The 21,211-nt window shown below is 41.4% G+C and overlaps 1 protein-coding gene across 4 annotated transcripts; it reads right to left on the bottom strand.

Annotated features, from left to right (window-relative positions):
• Window positions 1–3,860: 3,860 nt before the first annotated feature.
• On the bottom strand, window positions 3,861–21,085 carry LOC135250122 (cdc42 effector protein 2-like). Of its 4 annotated transcripts, XM_064326102.1 has the most exons (3): window positions 20,927–21,073; window positions 14,763–14,829; window positions 3,861–6,483 (listed from the first exon to the last, which is right to left on the bottom strand). In XM_064326102.1, the coding sequence occupies exon 3, from the start codon at window positions 6,105–6,107 to the stop codon at window positions 5,307–5,309; it is 801 nt and encodes a 266-aa protein (XP_064182172.1). In that variant the 5' UTR covers window positions 6,108–6,483; window positions 14,763–14,829; window positions 20,927–21,073; the 3' UTR covers window positions 3,861–5,306. The 4 variants fall into 4 exon arrangements, with proteins under 4 accessions (XP_064182172.1, XP_064182170.1, XP_064182171.1 ...); XM_064326100.1 differs by lacking the exon at window positions 14,763–14,829 and having other exon boundaries at window positions 20,927–21,085; XM_064326101.1 differs by lacking the exons at window positions 14,763–14,829; window positions 20,927–21,073 and adding an exon at window positions 12,807–13,190.
• Window positions 21,086–21,211: the final 126 nt, after the last annotated feature.

Raw genomic sequence — 21,211 nt, 5'->3', positions numbered from 1 at the left:
TGCTCACATCTGCCTCTACGTTGATTTTGGCGAGTGCAAAGTGTTGCAGTGTCTTTTGTGGGTAGTATACCCAGACAAGGCTTCTCGAGTTCAATAAGAAGTGGAGATGTTCTGTACTTTAGATTACTCATTGACTCTAGCCAATCAGAGTATCTTACGGTGGAGTCTAATAAACGAGACTAACATTGATGAAAAGCTCAAGACTGTAGATTGATGTGTGAGTTATTAACGAGAATGGAATGTGAGGTCCCCTCATTAATCTCTTTCTCTCCCTTGTCCTTTCACTCTACACAAAAGACATAGATTTACTAAACTTGACAAAAGCTCAGTTTAATTTGCATGAAACTATCAGAGCCAATATAGTGCCCTGAATGATTGCACACATAAGGAATACCTAGCTGACACTTCAATATCTTAAGATAAATAATTACTTTTGAACTCCAACAAGCATCCATTCGGCCTTGTCCAGTGCGGTCATAGTGCTTGGACACATGTTGTTACTGAGGTCCATTCTAGTTACACTATCTCTATGGTTTCACACACCACCTCCCTCCCTTCTCTGTTCCCAGGCCATTCTGCTCTCAGGGTCAATGGCTGTGTTTTCCGGAGCCTCTGTGTTAACAAAGCCATTTGGAGCCATTCCCAGGGCTTTTGAAAAAGTGGACACGCCACTGAAAACAAGAGAAACGCACACCATACACACACCGAGCACACATAGAGAAAGAGAGACAGAGAGAAAGAGATAGAGATAGACAGAGAGATATTTATTAATTTATTCATTTTCTGAAATAAATGTGTAGTTCAGGTTGTATTGTTAGAATAAAATGAGTAAATCTGTTTCTTCAACCCATTTCAGTGAATATTTTCCGCTTGCAATTAAACTGTTGTAATAGGTGCTTATTGCTTGTTTTGGGTTTAACAGTACACCCGAAAAATGTCCAACAAAAATATCCAAAATGAAAGCGGGGCAATTACTAAACACATCGCTTAAAGGCCCAGTAGACTAGCACACTACACAGTATTGGATACACAAATTCAATTATTTATTTACTGGTAAAATTCAAGATGCTCCCTACAATATTGCATTCTGTCATTTGACCAAGCACCTCAAGTACGCCAGGAAAAAAAAATCAATCCAAGATTGAATATTAAGTAATAATAACATAAGTTAATATAATATCAATTTGAGGATTAGGGATTACTCTCTCAATAAAATTTAATGAGAGAATATCAGGCTGAACAACAACATTGTTCCAGGCCTACAGGGATGGTCTGCACATAACATTTAAAGGCATACAGTACAATCAATAACATTGGGAAGTATGTAGCTAACATAAGATCCAGTGCCACTGATAGCTACTCAAGGTTAGCAGTTGTTATGCTCATGTTTAGTTCGGATGCCGCTATGCTAGATAATTTACCACTGCACATGTAATAGAGCCATGCAGTATGCTCATCGCTGTTGCTATCGTTGTGATATTTCCGACACTAAATTGACTTTTTTCTGGGAGTAATAAATGACAAAGCTCACAACCTTTGAATACTTTGTGAGGTTAAATAGCTAAGATGGTATAGATCGCATTTCCCCCTAAATCATTGACATCTCATTAATTCACTTTCTTCAGTCACACTCCCTCCATAAATTCATAAGCTCAAAAATGAAATTGTATAAAGTGCAAAAAACAAATAAAAAATAATAGTTATGATTGTTATTTTTATTCTTGGTTTATTATATGAAAATAGTAAAATGATATTTTGTTCAGTTTTTCGCATTCATGACTATCATAGCATACGTAAATACCTAGTAAATTACAATAAATTCCATTATGTAAATTCCACATGACTAATTTTCAAGTTCACATTAATATTTCAGCATTTCATATACCAGATTCACCTCATGCACGGCCAAAGAAATCTCTTTGGTAATAACAATTTTAAAATGATGGGACATTTTTTTATTTCCAAGGTAAAAGTAAAAATATGGTTTTCAAGTTGGCTGTAAGTATTAAGTATTTGCTGAAAAATATTCTACAGCTCAGTAGACACTTCCTAGATGTATCTATGATGAACAAAATAGTGTAAATAAGAAGGCAGTGACCTACTGTATACATTTTCGTTATCAAACCAGACCTAGCCATGCAAACGAATGGAGCTGCTTCATTTCAGTTTGGCATGTGTGAATACATGTCTGGTCTGTCTTAGCCCTATTAACACTGGATGCATTACTGACATCATAAAAGACAGAAGGCTTTCTGGGACTGTAAAAGAGTAGTCTCTAGAAGAACAAGTAAAATGTTTTTCATCTTGAAAAAAATTATAGTATAGTCAAAATGTGTTTGTTCTTCCTGTTTGGTGCCACTAAAATCATACATTAATCTTTTTTTGGGAGAATTGGGATTTTAAATGAACTTAGAGATTCACGGTGGAGTCTGGACTGAGCAGGGTGGAGTCTGAACTCAGGAGGGCGGAGTCAAGGCTGATTGGACAAACAGGCTTCTGTGATGCAGGCCTCGGTATGCTCGCCTGTATGGTGCTGCACATCACCCAGCTTGTTTATCAGCGCATTCCAGAGTGCAGGCTGGGATCCTTCCTCCATCAACAGGTCCAAAATGGGCTCCAATAAACCAACCGTGCAGAATGGTCTCTTACGGACAGTAATTAATGCCACCAGTTTTCCCTCCATCTTTCCTGAGAACCAGTTCACTACAAAAGGGCAACAGTGTGTATTTGGGGTTGGGAATTGGACTTGAAACAGGAAGGTTCACATCTCAGGTAGAATGACTTTGTATACAGTCCAAGCAGACAATACATGAAAATAAGTTAAACAGAAAAATAATACCTGGCAAGCAAAAAAAAAAAAAAAGTTAAACTATCAATGAATATGACATTTCATTGTCATCCGACTGGATCATGTTCCACGGTTTGAGTTTGACATATATTACTCTTCAAATTTCACCAAAATGCAATCATTTAAAAGAACAACGCTTATATCAGTTGTAGCCTGGACTGCAATATTACTGATTTACCATAGAGTATCAGTTTCATTACAAAATGACTTTTGCAGGGAACCTGAATTTCATAGTAAGAGTATTTGTATCTAAATGTAAAATGTGTGCATGCACACAAATTTGCATTATGCCTTTCCCCTCTGCTTTATGAAGAAAGTTTCACCCAGAAATCCATATGCATAATCCACAGTAAAAACGAATTAATAAAAAAGGAAGACAATAACCATTTACATGTGTGGTATCTAAAGCAGCATGTTTAATCAGTGTTTCTAAAGGGAATTTCACATGCATTAATGCATTTTGAGAATATTGCTGAGAATAGACCGTAAAATATAGAGGAAAACTAACTCCGCAAACATTCTGTCAGTGATGTATGCTAGTCTGTAGTGTCTTCTTTGTCCTTGTAAATTACTTTTTTCATATAGTTTCTAGGTTACAGGATCAGTCTAGCCCGTGGAATTCCTGCAGCAATGGAGAAATGTTTCCATGTTGAGATATCATAGTAAAGTTGCAGGAACAGTACGTGCTTGGCAGCAGGATGTTACATAGTTTGGATAACTTTCTATTGGACTTATGATTGCTTTTCCTTAATTATTTTTGAGAGGGCAAGAAAACTTTTAAAAATGTGACTATGAAGACCTGTTAATAATCAGGATTACTGAGCAGTTTGAGAGAAAGAAGTAACAGTGATACCATTAGTTATCATTTATAACAATTAAAATGTTCATAAACTCAATCTGGCAAAACCTAGAGAACACTAGAGAAACCAGAGAAAATATCAGATGGGGAAAGTGCTGTGCACTATTCCATCCTGATGACAAGACACAAGAATTGCAAACACAAACCAAGTGCTTCTTCTGCATGGACTACACTCTTTATTAACCCTAAAATAAAGGCCAGCGTCTAACAATCAGTCCTAGGCTTTCTCAGCTTTCAGGAGAGATTTACTACGATGGCCCCTTTAATAAGATTGACTTCTGTGGCTCTACAGAGTTGCTATGCAGGAACAATCTCTATTATAAATATTTATCAGTGCTGCTAAGATTTTTATTGCAGGTTTACATGGATTCACAAGCATCTATCATTCCCAATTTATTTAAATTTACAGACCGAGAGAAGACAAATGGCACCGCTTTATAGTTCTGTGATAATGTCCAACTGAAGCACCTTATATCTGTGCTGCTTCCCGGAGTAGAAATCCAAGGCTGCCCAATGCAGTCACAGACAGGAGTCTTGAAGAAGTGCTTTCTGATGAATGGCGGTGAATAGTAAAGTCAGTCAGCTGATGTAAAGAATGTCTTCAGCTCTCTGGTGGTGTGTGCACATGAGGGAGAGGAGAGACTAAAACCAGAAGTGCCCACAGCCCTGCAGGATAACTGATGAGGTGCAGCGTTAACAGAAATGCAGTGTGCGGGCGCACTTCAATGAAGCAGCTCGCCATTTCTTTAACCCCCGATACTCACTGGCCGCACCTGTGCCAATGCGGAAGTTCTCTGAAGCGGTGCGCTATTCTAACGAGCAGCATTTCTTTCAGCTCACGAGATCTGAGATGGTAAGTCAGCGTGATTCCTGGGAGAATACGGGCGAAAAGGAAGGTTAGCGGATTCGGGTTTTTGTTCGTCAGCACAGTTCGCGGGGATAAAAGGAAGGCCTTCAGTGCCCGCTGGGGCTGCCTCAGCAAGAGGCCTGTGCGGAGGAGATTTAGGGTGGAGGCAGACGATCGATATTCCCTCCTCCCACACCCCAGTGCTGCAGCCCGACAGAGAATCGTCCCTCTCACACTAATCAGGCCACACACCCAAAAAAAGAAACTCCAGTGGCTCTTTGAAATAATCTCAAAGGAGTATATGCAAAGGTACAGTAGGGTAAGTAGGGCCTCAGCTGAAGCACTCAGCAAACGCACTCAGCAGTTCAGCTGTACAAAAACAACCTTTCACAGAAGAGTCCGCAGGTCCAACAGTCTTATTGTATTTCCTGTTTAAGTCATACATGTGAACATGAGAAGGCCACATGGGTTAAAAAAAAGCTCACCCATTGTGTCTTTTACACAGTAAAAACTGCACAATTTCGAGATTCAACACAGAAAGGCTAAAGGAATAATTCACAGTAACAAAAGAGAAAAGGTAAGGAAAAATATCCATAAAAGGGGTTCAAACAAGTGCTCTCTATTACCAATCCATGTGTTCCAGCTAGGCTTGGTGTTCGACGTAAGCAGGTATATTCAAAAGGAGCAAAATCAGAACAGGAAGAGAGGGAGACGTTTTTCAATGTGATGGGGTTGGGAAGGGGGAGGGGTCCTCAGGTGACGATCTCCTGTCGCCCGCCGTGCACGCACGTCCCGTTGAGGCCACCCATGCTGTGCTTGTCCATGATCTGGAGCACATCGTCCAGGATGGAGGGCCCCAAGTCCAGGTGCAGGGAGAGCAGGGAGCCGGCATGGGACAGGTAAGGCCGTTCCTCCGGGCTCTGGAGGCACTGCTCGGCATCCAGCGACGCCCTCGAGGAGGGCGGGGTCAGGGGGGACGGTGTGTCAGAGGACCGCATGGAGGGGTCTGGACTGAGGGGCGGGGACTTGTCATCCAGGTGTAACCTGGGAGGCTTGGGAGGCGGGGCTTGGCTCAGCGTATCGGGCTGTGCGAGCGGGGAATCTGGGGTGGAGTCGGGGGCGGAGTCAAGGGCGGAGTCGGGGGCGGAGTCAGAGGCTTGGTCGGGGGCGGGGCCAGAGGCGGGCAGCGTGATGGCCTGCACCCCGCCAATGACGGGCAGGGAGATGGCGTTCTTCAGCAGGGGCGAGCTCTCGCCGGAGGCCTGGTGCCCGCACACGCTGGCCGCACGGGTGAACTGGAAGGGCTCCCCGTACTGGCTGCAGCGCTGCGACAGACTGCGGCCCTGCTGGCCCGGCAGCAGGTGGAACTTGCCCTGCAGGAAGGACAGGTCCCCGAACAGGTCGTTCTCCCCGCCGCTGCTCCCGATGTGGATGGTGTGCCGGAAGTCCCCCAGCGGGGGGCTGATCATGTCGGAGGACAGGATGTCCCGCAGCTTCTCCTTCTTACCCTTTCGGCTCCCCCGCTTCAGGTAAATAGGTGCCTTGGTAGACATTTTGGAAGGGTTGGCCTCTTGGGCCGACAGTGTCTCCAAACCACCAGGGTCTGTCAGCTTTTCTCCACAGACAAGACAGGTGACCGCACACTTGTTTCCAACCAGGAAGCTGAAGTATCCGTTTTAGGAGCCAATCAGGAGCACCGATGGAGTAAATCTGCAGACCAGGAGGGGTAACCCGGGACAGAGCAGCTAAAGAGCGCTCACAGTCCTCACATACAGATGTAAGCAGCCGAAACTCCTGTGCTTCACACAGTAAGGTCTGCAGGAACGGCCGGAGGGCTGGGAGAAGGCAGATGGCTCCTCTGTCAAGGTTCCTCCGTGATGTCAGAGGTCAGCGTCCACAGGGTCAGTCGCCTCCAGACGCAAAGACTTTCTGAAAAGAAAGAATCAAAATTACTCTTTAAGCCAACAGTCTAACTTCACGGCAAACGGACAACCTCCAGCTGGACTGCTGAATTTCTGGAGATGTTACCGGAAGTGGTTTCTAAAAGGCAGGGCAGTGAGAAACAATGGAAAGGTTGAAATTTTCAAATATCTCATGACACATCTGGAGTATGGATGCACGAAACACTATGAAAACTTCCTGCTCATTTCTGGAGTCTTTCCTGCAATGTGGCCCACCGCCATCAGATCAGGAAAGAGTCTTTAAATAGAAAATAAAAGACAGCGTATATTTTGGCATGGATGTCATCCCTCCTCCCCTTTCCTCCAGTTACCTGTTGAATAAAAAGTCGCAAGCTGGGATTAACAGTAAGCCTCTTTAATATAGCTAAATACCCCCTGCCAACTTGTGTCACGCAACAAGCCCGCAGGAAGGAAGAGTTAATGCTACTCTGTGGTTTAGCTGCCACATAGACACAAACAACTGATCCTGGAGCCTATTTCCCCTGCCTGAGCCTCTCTTCTCTGTGCCTGACACAATAGGTAATTCAATTAATGTCCACATTACACACCGTCATCACCTGCAAGAGTCCGGGAGGGCATTTCACTGCCATTAGAGACAGTGCTACCCTGGCTTTGTCCTCCCCTCTCTCTCTCTCTCTCTCTCTCTCTCTGATCCCATCACCCGCTGCTTACACTGTGAAAATAATCGGGAACAGGGCCCGATACGCAATGACATCAGCTAAAAAAAACTGAGAGGATGCTGCTATTGTTGCTGGGGTCATACTTGAAGCTCCGCGGCATGCAATGGCTATCTGATGAATTAAGATATCTGCTTCTGAGCTTCTGAGACTAACATTAATCACTGGATGGACTTGACTCTGAATGCACAAAGAGCCCAGAGCAGTGTGCCGGGCTCGAGAGATCTGACGGATCGTGTTCTAACCCGGCCTGATACACTTCACTCCTGGGGGCTTTGGCTGGCAAAAAGCTGCCCTTTGATCTGAGCCGCTTCAGGTGCGCAGTCACTAAGAGACCAGGCCTGGCATGCGTGTCTCAGACATGACATCACACTCCTTCTGTTGCAGCTCCGAGAAATAACAATTGGGGGGAGAGGGAGGGTGGGGGTGGGGGTCACAGCCGCATGAAAAGATAATGATTAGCTACAGCTCCCCTTTGCGCCTCTCTCAACACCTCCTTCAGTAACACACAATTCACCAGCAGTTTTCAGAGGGATACAAGCCTAAAATGCAGATCCCTGCATTTTACCGTGCGAAAACAGTACCTGCACAGTGCTAGTTCAACTCTTAACAGAGTACAAATGAATCTAACAGGGACCACATGCACTCTGTAAGAGTGGATTTAACCCTCTGAACATTTTACTGTGCGGTTGTTTGATTTTACGGTGTTGTGAAAAAAAACCCCACAAACCACTAGTTCCAAAAAAATTTCAACAAAAACCGCTTCTTGGGTCCAAGAATTACATCCCCATAAACAAACCGAGCATGGAAACGCGGAGGATGTGCCAGGCCCGAACATGTTTTTTCCGTCTGAAAGAAATGAAGGACGCAGTGGACTGCAATATTGGGCCGTTGACAACCGTTCTCTGAAAGAGGAAGGATGACACACACGTATATTTGTTTGTCTGTACCAACCGTCGGCAAGGCACCACACAGGGCGCACACTGAGTCACTGATTTGGTCTAATTTGGTTGTGACTTCAGAGAACAAAAACACTGTTGACAGAGACTTTATAGCACAAAATAATGATACTGTTAACGTAATGAAGACTACAATGCCTGCGATATGCATTTCTGACTGACTCACTGAACTGGGAGATAATGCTTGCCATTGATTACAGGAAAGCTATCATTACTGCCACTGAGGGCTTTCATATGCTTCCCCAAGCTTCAGTATGACTCAAAGATGAAATCTTTCATCAAAAGCAATGTAATGATGAATAGTTCATCTTAACATGATTTGTCTACACTCAAGATGGAAGGCACAGTGTCCCATTCCGATGGTTATGAAACATCAATTGTGCTGTAATATACTACAAGGACAAACTTCAAACCACCTTATACAATTGAGAAAACAACCAACCTTAATTAAATTCCCAAGTGTACCTCCATGAGCAAAAAAACCCCAAAAAACATTTTAGTACCTTTTGAAAAAAGCTGTTATGTCTTGTTTTCACTCTAATTCTTTTGTCCTGCACCCACTACAACTTAAAGGATGTGCACATGATTTTTTTATTGCACAAAATACCAACGTTAAACACACAGACAAAAAACTAGGCTGCCATTCAACATGTAAGAACTATGTAAAGACAGTACAGTAGAAGTTCTAATATTAGCAATGTTCTCATTTTAGTCATTTTTTCAAAATGACTGAAGTGAGAATCTGGAATTTGAAAAAGGCCAAAAATAATTTTAGGCCCATCACATGCAGACCCAAAAACCTTAATATATCTTTGTCTGGGCCTTCAGCACCCTATATTTGCATGACTTTATATATGCAACATATAATTACTTTATTGAGAAAACAAATATATTTTATTATGAATAATAATAGTCCCTTCTTGTTTCTCTCTCAAGACTATCTCTTTGAAACCCAGTGGTTTTTGAAGTTGAACATGGCTATCATGGCTTTGCAATGACTCATATGACTGTAAATGTGGTTATATATCTGCGTTTGTAGAAAATGGTTACTCCACATTAAGTTCAATATCTGAATGCATTTTCAAATACAAACACTAAAAGTATTTAAATGTTTTCTAAAATGCATCCCCGAATCCAAACATTACGTATTTGAAAAAAAATACTGTACTTAAATATGTAGCCTATCAGAAACTTTACAAACCAGACCCATATACATATGGAGTATTGAATAGTCCACGTACTGTACTTGGGTAATCATGGGTGTTCTTCTGGGTTAAAAATAAGTGATCTCATGAGCGCCTGGCTCGTAAAAGCACTGCAGCGCGCTGCCAAAAACACAAACCTCATGACACACACAGTATTCTCTATGTATAATAGTCACAACCATTCCTGTTGTGCGTAGAATAGTATTCATTTTAAAACAAAACACACATGGCTGCATGATAAGAACAATACGAGCGGTATAAACTGATATGAATTCAGTGACCATGGTTTCTGCCTCAGGCTGTTCTGTCAGAGACATTAGCAGCATTTCATGCCAAACATATTTCATGAGGGGTTCCTGTGTGAGTACTTATCAAAAGCAGATGTCTTGCTGTGGCCTTATTTATACACAAGTATAAACATAATTTGGTAGCAAAGATGGGGACATCAGAAAAACACAACTAGCAACTATAGCTGCGAGGCAAAGAGACAATCACAATGACATCAGAAATGAGCAGAAAACATGTGCTTAAAAACATTGTGTTGATGTTTCTGTAATTTTATATGAATAACTTATGAAAACTGTATATTAAATGAGTGCCCTAGCCAGATGTGAACCTGGGATTGTGTGGTCCTAAGTCAGCAGTCAAACGGCTGTACTAAGATAGTATTCAGGGCGTATCCTTGAATTCATGTCCAAGCCTAAAAACATGAAATAGGCCTACATTAAATGTATAATTATAATTGCTCAGAAACATAAAAACAAATGTTCTGCTCAGGCAACAAAACAACATATCCGCAAAGAGTACATAACTGCACGTTCTTTCACAAAGTATCACTGTTTATGATAAGAACGAAAAATACTGACTAACACAGTGCTCTAACAATATCCCTATAATACTGCTGAAAGCTGACCGGGGCAACCACCTTTGGGGGCAGTTGTTCAAAAAACTTATACCTAACTTATAATAAATACCCACCAGTACAATCCCACCTGGAAAAATCCTACAGTGCTACAGAAGTCTGAACTGAGCACTAGCACTTACTGTTTGACTGTCTGTATCTGAGACAGAATTCCAAAATAAGAAATACTGAATCCTAACTACCGTTAAGAGGGCACATTCACGCAGCTGGGCAATCAGGCAAGTGCTTGGACACCTTTACTTGACTTCCTTCATGAGCTTGCTTAATCCAGACATTTACAGGTTAACTCATGAAACAGTGCTTGGGCTTGTTTCTAGTAGTCACTAGAGTTATATTTTGCCCAGCAATCAGCAACAGTGTGACCCATGTGATTTGCTTGTGTGAAAATGTGGAGAATAAGTATCTAAGTAAAATTAACAGAACAAACAAAAGCACAAGGCAAGCTGAAATTCCAGAAAGAAATTAACCAAATGCAGTAAACCCACAGGGACACCAGGCGGCAGTCTTCCTCAGTTACCTTTCCAGTTAAACGCTAAACCATATAGCCTAGGTGAAGACAGATGTACAGGTAAGCCTTAAAAATCCCACATAAATAAATATGACTAATAAAATGTGACTGGGAAAGTTATTTGCTTGTCATAACCAAGCCATTGCTGTGTACTGACCCCCATTTGAAAACTTGAGGTGTAATGGACAAAACATACTATCACAGCATTTTGCGGAGTTGCTACTGGGCATATACACAGACGCCTGTCCGTTTGAGACTTCCATTGTCTACGCTGCACGGCCTTTGGACTGCAACAGTCAGTTTTGAACAATGCAGCCCCTGTCACCATTCAAACAGTTGCAGAGTACGGTTTATGTTCCTTCCTGGTAATCACGCAATTCAAATATTTCATAGGTCCTATTGACAATAATCAGCTCCTGGGATTTATCCAAAAACTGCATAATCTGTATCACAGATCCATATGCCCTGAACACCAAAACCCCGGAATTAATTCATTGCAAATCTTTAACTGAGTATCTTACTGTTTTAATCACACATGCGCTACGCTTCAAATGCCATTTTTAATCGAATACGATACTTCAGTGTATTTTCTGACAAGAAACAATTTAAACTCTGGCCAAAATAAGTATTCCTAACTTGAAAGCATATCTCTAATTCAGAAATAATTTATTGTTTATACTGTAGCTGCTAGTTGTCAAATTTAACAACGATCTTGTATTATGCTCGATTTCGCAACCATTGCATAGCACGAGGTACAACTGCTGCGGAAACCTACGAGCTGAGTTTTCAGAAACCTGCGAATTTATCATCGTGTAAAAACTTATCTTGAACTTTCACCCTCTGGCACGCCTATACATGAGCCAAAGCAAACAACGTGTAATTCCTTAGAATAACGACAAATTTGCACTTCTATTCTTCACCCAGAGACGTTCATTATTTTCCTGGACCCAGATGCAGTTATCCACAAGGGCACGGTGTAGGATATTGCTGATAAATGCTATAGGCTACCCACTTAATATTTTTATTTCGAAGACTCTCTAGTGAATATACTATTCAATCATGGCTCTGCAAAACAATACTATAAACCACAAATTTTATGTTTCGAATGTAATGAAAATGCATCCAATAGTTAATTTTTTGGATTTAAACACAGCTGTACATTTGCACCAAAACTGACACTCCATACCCGCACTGCCCCTCCCCATAACCCAATTTTACACAGGTGAGCCATGCTAGAAATAGGGTATTTATAGTGCACTCAATTGACATGGATCCAAATCACTATATAGCCTAATTGTTCCTCCTGCGCCAATATTGATAAAGACTACCGTCGTCACTTTACCTCTAAAGTCGGCGGTGATCATTTTCGTGCCCATTCGTTCTTTTAAATGGAGAATATCTTTCAACAGCGCTTTCAGCTCTCCGCCTCCGTTGCGATTCCATGGACAATTGCCTATCGTGCGCCCCGCGTTCAGGGATGCTGATCTGTCTGTCTCGTCCGCTGTAAAAATAACGTTTCCTTTCACTTGATACCGATGCAGACAGCGGATAACTGCTGAAACGGCCGAATCGGAGACGTGCTTCACCAACCGTTTTCCGCGTGTGGCTGTGGTATTGGTATTGCGCTTGTTCTTCGTGAAACACACGGGACAAGGGCAGTTTTCAAACCATGGCACTGGATTTCACACAGGACGAGTAAGGAGGCTACGTTGCTCGCCGCCACATTTCAAGTAAGTTAGGTGATGCTCTGGGCAGGTATTCTTAGAGATTAATAACAGAAACCGACGGGAACATCATCCGTTTTAGATGTTTCTTAAATCGAGAGACGGCTTCATACTTTTGATCGTCTTTACTACATATATAAAATAACACTTTTCGATCTTTGTTCAATTAAAACACGTTTATTGATTTAAGTAAATAGGTTGTCAAGACAGATCCTGAAAAACATCACTGCGCTTCGTTTAAGCAATCTGGCTTGCATAAAGAAAAGTTGGTTTTTCTATTGTTCCAGAGAACGCACCTGGATCTCCAATTGTTGTTCCATTTCCCCTGATTCCCGTACCAGAGATTCAGCGACTCCAAAAGAATCATAGGCGGTAGAATCCGGTACTTCCTCGTTGCTGGAATCTCCAACTCGACCATTCGGCGCTATCACTGACGCAAAACCGCAGATGCTCGCGCTGGCAAGAACGCGCCGACTCTCACAGTGCGCTGTCATATACACAGATACCCTCAGAATCTGACCCCTGGCATCCTCTGCTTGACACTTGGAACAAGTATTCACACAAAACAGAATGCAACATAAACATGTCACTTCCAGAAATACTATCCCTCTAAACTTGCCCATAGCAAGAACTCATGTTGGGACCTTTTTCTGTTGTCTTTTTTCTTGTCATTTCCAAAAGGTGGAACATCATGTAATCTAAAATTATCTATGAAGTAAAACACAGCAAGGCTGTTAATTAGCGGGTCCCAGAGTGTCCTCAGCTCTTGGCATCAGCAAAAATAACTTACTTCCTCAAGGGCAGGATACAGTAAAGTATTTTACATTGGGACACAAAAGCAGTCTTCAGCTGTCAGCTCATCAAGAAATGACACTGAATTCAAATCACTATACATGATTGGGCCAGAAGGTACAGACACAGATCTAATTTCACAGCCCTGGCCTAAACTAAGGTTGATTCCAGTTACAGTGGGTCTTCATTTCAGGAGAATTTATTGTTCGATTTCTTATGCCAAACAATCGACATGTAAACTCAGATAAGTATCAGGCATTTAACAACGCCAAATAAATCTGGTCAAACGAGTTAATGAGTTGCCTGCTCAGCATATTAGCTACCAGAATTCACAACTTAGAAAACACATATATTACTTTAGCCATACTACTCAATACTATTTTGAAATCTTCAGCATAACCGGGTTGCACATTCAAATGGAGCCCCTCCACATAACAAAAAGCAACAGAAACACAATCCAAAATAACAAATACCAAGGTACTATTTCTTGTCATGCAGCTAATTTCTCCAGCAATGTAACATTTCTCAGCTCAATTACATGCAAGCAGACGCATTCTGAATTTATCAACTGTGTTTTATTTCTTTTAAAAAACTGGACAAATAGTAATTCAGTCAGGTATGTCTAAACTCACTTCCCTGCAATGAAATAAAAACCTGTCTCAGATGGAACTCAACACATTCTTTTCAAGTGCTGCTGGGAGCCAGACCTTAGCTGAGTACAGCAAACTCATCTCACCTGATTTCTTAGGTCGAAATAGTTCACAGAAATGTGTGGAATTCTGCATCCCACAATACTATATTTGGACACACTAGTGTGCTCATAAACTCAGTGCTCCGCATTTCTGCTGGAAAGAAATCACTCGCCTCTTCTGTTTAAAACTAGAGAGTCAACAGTATGGCAGAGGCATGCTCTAATATTGGAGGAGTGCAGCACCTGGCCTCACAGGACACCAGTACCATGACCACAAGTTCAACTCTGAGCTCCAGAGACCAACGCACAGCAGCCAAATAACAAATCAAGCACAGCAGGCAGGGATGCAGTAATCGAATCCACAGTTCCACAATCACACCATTCATTTGCATTTCAGTTTTCTGTTTCATTCTGTTGATGACTACTTAAAATAACTAATTTCCATCCATTTGATGACTCCACTGATGATTCCCAAATACCTTCTAAACTTCCAGCCCTGCAGAGGGAGGACAGTCTTTTCTAATAATTGTTTGGTAATGCAGGTACAGGTAGTGTATTCACAAGGAGTGTTCTGGCTCCTTAAGTCTTATACTTCATTAACTATAGGAACACACTGACAGGTGATGTATCATTTGGTTCCTGCGTTTTGACATCCTGTAGTATGTCAGATGGCTAATTCCCCCTATAGTCCCATCTGATACTCTAAAATGTAAGTATTTGTCAGAGGATAGGTTGAGCATAGATAACTGGATTGTAATTACTGGAGTACCTGGTTGTGACATTTCTTTAATCGTTCCTTCAAATCCGTGCAAATCTGCACTGTGGGAGGAGACAGCCTGCAAGAAGAGTATGAAAAGTTAATGACCCTTTGGGTCACATGACTCTGACCACTGACTGTCCACTGGTGATCAGTGGTTTCTTTTTTGGCTTCCTGGTTCACCAGTGTAATTAAAAACGAATTTCTTAAATTAATGCTTTCACAAATGCCATTCAAAATGCAATCCATCACATTCTGAAGTATAGCACAGGTGTGGATACATTTACTCAGTCTGAGATTAGTTGAATGTTATGTTTGCTACCAACAGGACCATGCCTTCTATTTTTCCAGCTACCACTCCTGGGATGAAAATATGTTGCTCAGAACCACTTATTTCCTGAATACTGGTCTGAAAATTAGACCACAAAAACTCCAAAAAACAAAGGCTTCACAGTGAAGTCATGCTTCGTAAAAGCTTCTTTTTCACACAGGTGTGTCAGAACAATGAGCCTAGGTCATGTTACAACACAGCAGAGTGACACAAGTAGGGAACTGTTGCTATCTGTAATCAGTAATCAGCCTAATTACTGCACAGTTCTAAATATAATTGTGCTGTTTATCAAATGCCTGAAAAGAATTAGAAATCCTCACTTACAAGCAAAGGTTCAAGCAATTACCTTTTTAATATCTGATAAAGGTGTTCTTATTTTGATATTAAAACACTAGCACTGGCATTGACAAAGCTACAGGAACTGCAATACTTCCTGACCAGGATTCCTTTGCAAATCCAACTCCCCAGGAGACGGCTAGAATCCGAATGTCTCCAATTCACTCCATATTCTCATGTTCTACAGTAATAACTTTCTGACAGCAAACAGATGGGCTTAAGACTGATGGCACATGTGAATGTGGAAGGTTGTTAGCTTTTGAGCTAGTTGCCGTTCCCAGATAATACATGTACACTTGGAATGCACAAGTAAGTAACACAAGATTAAACAATAGCACCTATCAATCCAACAATGTTACAGCCCATCAGCAATAGTATAGCCCCTCATGGACTAAATTTAGCCTGTCACTTTCAGGCAAAACTTACACAAGCATGTTTTTTGTAGCAGGAGGAATCCTATTTAGTCTGCATAAATAAACGTGCCCCATACCAGAGCCATGTGTAGAAATAAATATGTCAGAGAGGCTAGATTGGGGACAGGGCCAGTTTGAGACCTTCTGTGTGTGTGTGTGTGGGGGGGTGGGGGGTGGGGGGCGGGGGGGGTAGGCTGTGTCCTGGATGGAAGCCAGCTGTTTTTCCTGAGTTGGGCCTTCCTTCCCTCTCTCTGCTCCAAATAATCTCCAGATGACATCACTAGAGACGAGAGTTCTGAGATGACTGAAAATCCAGTACATCAGTGAACAGGCACCAACTGTATGACTTACTGCTGCAAAAACTGTGACAGATACAGTACAGGCATGAGAAAGCATTTTTTGTACTGGAAGCACAGGAATTAAGTTCAGGGAAATTAAAAAGTGGGAAGGGGGTGGCACCTCTATCATGCAACATTTATTTTCTCATTTCAACTAAAAGCATCTTGAGCCGATTATCTCCTGCCCGATTAACTTTTGGCCATTTTTACTCTGCCAAGGGTTAGCTTATGTGAGCTTAATTATTCTCTGTTAAAAACTCGCTTTTAAGAGAGAATCCCAGTGAGCAAAAGCCGGAATCTAGACTTCTAAAGGGGCGGAAATCTAGGTTGAGAGACATTTTGACATAAACGGACTAGGCTGACCCCAACATAGCTCAGGTTTTAACAAGATATAGCCTGGCTAATTCCTAGTCTGCAAGAAAACTTTCACTCACCAACAAAATGTAGCCGGATATTTATGTGAATGCCAATATGGCGTTTCACCGACTGCTCAACACAAAAAAATGTTCACTGGGACGTTGCATGTAAAACAGTGTGAGTGATATACCAGCCTTTTTATGCTGTGTCACCTCTGGAACACTCATAAGACAATCTAATGAGCTTACCATGCATGAAGACTCCTCAGTTAGTTTCTTGATTATAGCAGAACGGCATGATCTTTCATCAATTTATAGTTATTTATTATTATTTGTTTTACAACTACTTTAACATCCAAGAAAGTGCACGGTTACTTCCATTCCCTGTACTTAAAGAAAGGAATGCTCATGTTACCACAGAGAAATAGAAGTATGATGTCAGTCATAAAGCAAGGGCAAATGTATTCTGTGGGTTCAGATTCCAGTTTCAGGGCCAGCTTACCCCACATCCCAGCACACGGTGTCCCTCAGCCGCAGCGCAATGAACACACCCTTGTATGTTTATGCAAGAACACAAAAGCATTTAATAATCTTCACACATTGGAGTCGGTGAAATTAACTGAATAGCAGTAGATGAAATTGCATTTGAATTTTTTAAAGCTAGCAACACTAGTCACCCATTACTTTAATGAGGAAAACTGCATGAGTAGTAGCCTACACGTTTTAATAAAGTGCACACACTAGCTCAGTACGGCATAAAGAACTGTATAATTACCCTGAAACTTTTCTCAGCTCTCATCACAATAATCTACAATATATCTAGCCTATAACATGCACCTCAAAATCTTGCCATGAGTCCAGCTCTGTTTAGCAAGAAAAGGAGAACGCGACTTTAAAACAGTTAAAGTTAGGCAGACCAGTTAAGGCATTTTGTGTGGCTACATAATTTACGTAGAATAAAAAGAAATAATGCCATACAAACATAGCTGTTAGACGTCATTGATCATTTTATGTTTATCATATTTGGCTTGCATCAAGAACAAGTTCAAAAAGGTACCGAGGACGCAACTGCTGAATTTATTGCTGTTCACGTAATATGAACTCCCCTCTCATAGCTGAAAATCTTCTGGAGAGGTTTCATACAGCAATGTAAACACGAAGAAAAGCACCTTGCTCAGAACCCATCCAACTGTAATCCTTCCTTAGGCAAGCTGACACTGGCCAGGCCTTACACTCGTAAGTGCAGGGATAAACTAAAGGCTAGCTGCAGGTGGCTGTATTTGTCCAGTTCGTAAAGCGAACTGGTAGAGGAAGTTTAATCGAGGACACAGCAGGAGAACGCTCAGTGTTATTTGGCTTTATATAATGCTGTAGGACAACAAGTCATTTCTTTCAAATCTCAAGACCCATCTGGGGAAACAACAGTATCAACACATTTAGAGTCCAGCCTCCACCAGTTTGCATACCCACATTTCTTGGACACTCAGAGCTAGGGAGGTCTCAACCAAACCCAAGTGATGGATGTTTTTACTTGTAATTGAAGCCCTCTTTAGGAGGCGTAGACATCTACTGAGTAACTGTGTAGGTGTGATGGTCACTGTTACACAGTGGAGCGTTACTAAATAAATGAGTGATTCACTTATTTGATGGTGGCTGGATCTGGTATTATTTTTGGACGAAAGCAACTGAAACCGACTGACACACATGTGCACTTAGCTTGCTGACTTGCCGTTCAGTCAAAAACACCCAACACGCCATCATGTGGAGCTGGACACCAGGGGGCTGATTGATTTGTCTTCTCAATTTGCATCTGATTATTCAGTTACACAAGTCCAAAAAAGAGCGTGTCACATTTTTTTGTGATCGTAATCTACAACTGACTCCAAGTCTTTTTGTGTAGGGCTGGTCTGGGCAAGCTACTCAAGGTGAAAAATACCAGAACCGAATTCTGCTTCAAGTCCAGCCCTGCCTACGGCCATATACAGTCAGGTCTAGAATTACTGACCTGAGGGGAATCTCTGTATAAAATAACACATACAATGAGCTGTATTATAGGCTCAGGCACATGGGGAAATGAAAAACTTTTATTTTAATACAATTATTCTTTTGAGAAAACCTGATTTATTGAGTAATACTATTTTTTCCACAAAAACAAAAATTATTGCTAATCCTAAATATTATTAAAATAAAATCAAACGGTTAAAACTACAATGAACTTGTCAATCTTAAGGAACTGTCAAATTAAGAGACAAATGGTTGCTGGCCTACACAAATCAGGTCGCTAGTGGCACAAAGAAATACAGACATGGTTAAATATCTCACTAAGGACTGTTAGGGCAATAATCAAAGAGTTTCAAATATGTGGAACAGATGCAAACTTGCCAGGAAGGGGACGCAAGTGCATACTGTCCTCACGCACAGCGAGGAGGACGGAGAGGCAGGCGAAGGATCATAGTTCAAAGAACTGCAGAGTTCAGATGCATCTTGGGGCCACCAAGTATCAAAACCCTCCGTAAAACACCACTTCTACACCGAGAGGCTCTTCGGAAGGGTTGCACAAAGAAAGCCCTTACTGAGAGTAACTAACAAATTCAAATGTTCTGACAAATGTGATTATGACTGGAACAGGGTGCTCTGGGCAGATGAAACCAAAATGTAACTTCTTTGGCCATGTACACTGTCGGAATGTTTTCCATCAAAATAAGGGCGCATATAAGGGAAAGTGCCTCAAATCTAAGATCAAATATGGTGGTGGATTATTGGTGCTTTGGGGCTGTTTTGCCAGTGGTCCAGAGGTCCTTTGCTAATATGATTGGCATAATGAATTCCACCAAGTACCAGGACATTTTAGCCAAAACCTGGTTGCCTCTACCAGGAGGCAGAGACTTGGTTGTAGAAGGACCTTCCAACAAGACAAGGACCCCAAACATAACTCAAAATCAACATAAAAATGGTTCTGGAAAAACAAAATTAATGTTTTCCAAAGCACAGCTCAGTCTCAAGACTTAACCTGTATAAAAAACGTGCGGTCTAGTCTGAGGAAGGCAAACCTAGGAACATCAAGGATTGTGAAAAGTGCCACATGGACAAATGGTTGAAGATCCGTCCAAATGTCTGTTCTTACCCTGTCAAACAGATTATAGAATAAGGCTCAGTGCCTATATCCTAGCCAGGAGAGACTGCACCAAGTTCTAATCATAGAAGTACAAAGAATTGTAAAACGTTTGTTTTTTAACACATTTATAATTTTAAAAAATGTTATTTTTGTTGATTCAGTATAACCAATACAATATTTCCCACATGTGGGAAAATAACAATACATCTCAGTAATGATGTCTTTTTTTTTTTTTTTTTTTAGTTTTTTGTGCATCTTCATTTAGGGTCCCAATAATTTTGGGCCTGACTGTATGCCATAATTTTATACAAAAATGTCCGTTGCATTCAAATAATTACATTTAAGCAGTAGTCTATTTTGTTAGGCAAACAAGAGGCTAAAATTTAAAGATGGTGTCAATGAGCAACTCTGTTTGCAGTCTAAAAAAAGCATTAAGTATTTGGCAGGCTACTGAACAATAAAACTGCAGTAACGTATTCGTCCATTTAAAACGAAGTGCCCAAATGTTAGAATTGTGTGACCGTGATTAATCTAAAAGAGAAAAAACACGTGACAGATGAAATGCGCACCGGAGTTACAATGCCTGAAGGCAGTTTCCCTTGACAGCACATCCAGGAACCTCCATTATTAAACTTTAACAAAGCGCAGTTAGTTTAAAAGCGACCTTTCTCCACTGCCCGGTGCTACAGCAGGCGACTGTCCAACGACAACATCTCGTCATGCACTAGGACTGAGCAGAGTGTGCGGGGAACGCGCACTTCAAATGTGCTTAAAGCAGAGCAGGACATACTCTGAAAACATATGTAGCCTACACTAACGTATGGCTAAACAATCCAATATCATATTTTCACATTTAAAATAGTTTAACATAACAGGGGAAATCACATATTCAAATAAGCTTAGCAACAAAAACACAAAACAAAATAACGTAGGCCTATTAGATAGATAAATAAAAACATACAAACGTTTAGGCGTATTGCACGACTGCATACGGTTAATTTTTCAGTAGGTTACTCTAGATCTACACGTAAATATTAGCCATTTCGGCTATAATAAAACGTTGCATAGATGTAAACATTGCAAGGCGAGGTTTTGAAAAGTGTAACTTCTTGAAGCTATAACACCCAAGAATGTCTGGCTCCATTTCCACTTCGTGAGGCAATCGTTTAATCAACAGTTAAATTTAGTTGCATGCTCCACTTTCTCACAAATCCAGAATTACAATGTTATAAAATTTACATCCATGTGATATGCGAAAGACATACGGAAGACTTGGAAGAAACTTACCTTTATTTGTGAACCGTAGAGCACCGAATGTCGTACTATCCATTCCCGCTACATCCATAATAATTCAGTCTAAGAAGTGAACCCGGATAAATACGACGATTCGAGTAACGTCCAGCCCCCCTCCTCCCCTTCCCTCCAAGCGCTTTTAAACGGTCGCCTGGTAACGGTCTATTGTTAAGATTATAAAAGGGGGAGAGCCAGTGTCGACTCGGGGTAGGAGGATCAATTACTTTTGTTTAAACGGTCACAACAATGCCCCCGTTATCACCGACTGGGACGCATTAT

Source organism: Anguilla rostrata, chromosome 3, assembly GCF_018555375.3.
Source record: "Anguilla rostrata isolate EN2019 chromosome 3, ASM1855537v3, whole genome shotgun sequence".
NCBI classification, from domain to species: Eukaryota; Metazoa; Chordata; class Actinopteri; order Anguilliformes; family Anguillidae; genus Anguilla; species Anguilla rostrata.
This window is presented reverse-complemented; position numbering and strand designations above follow the sequence as displayed.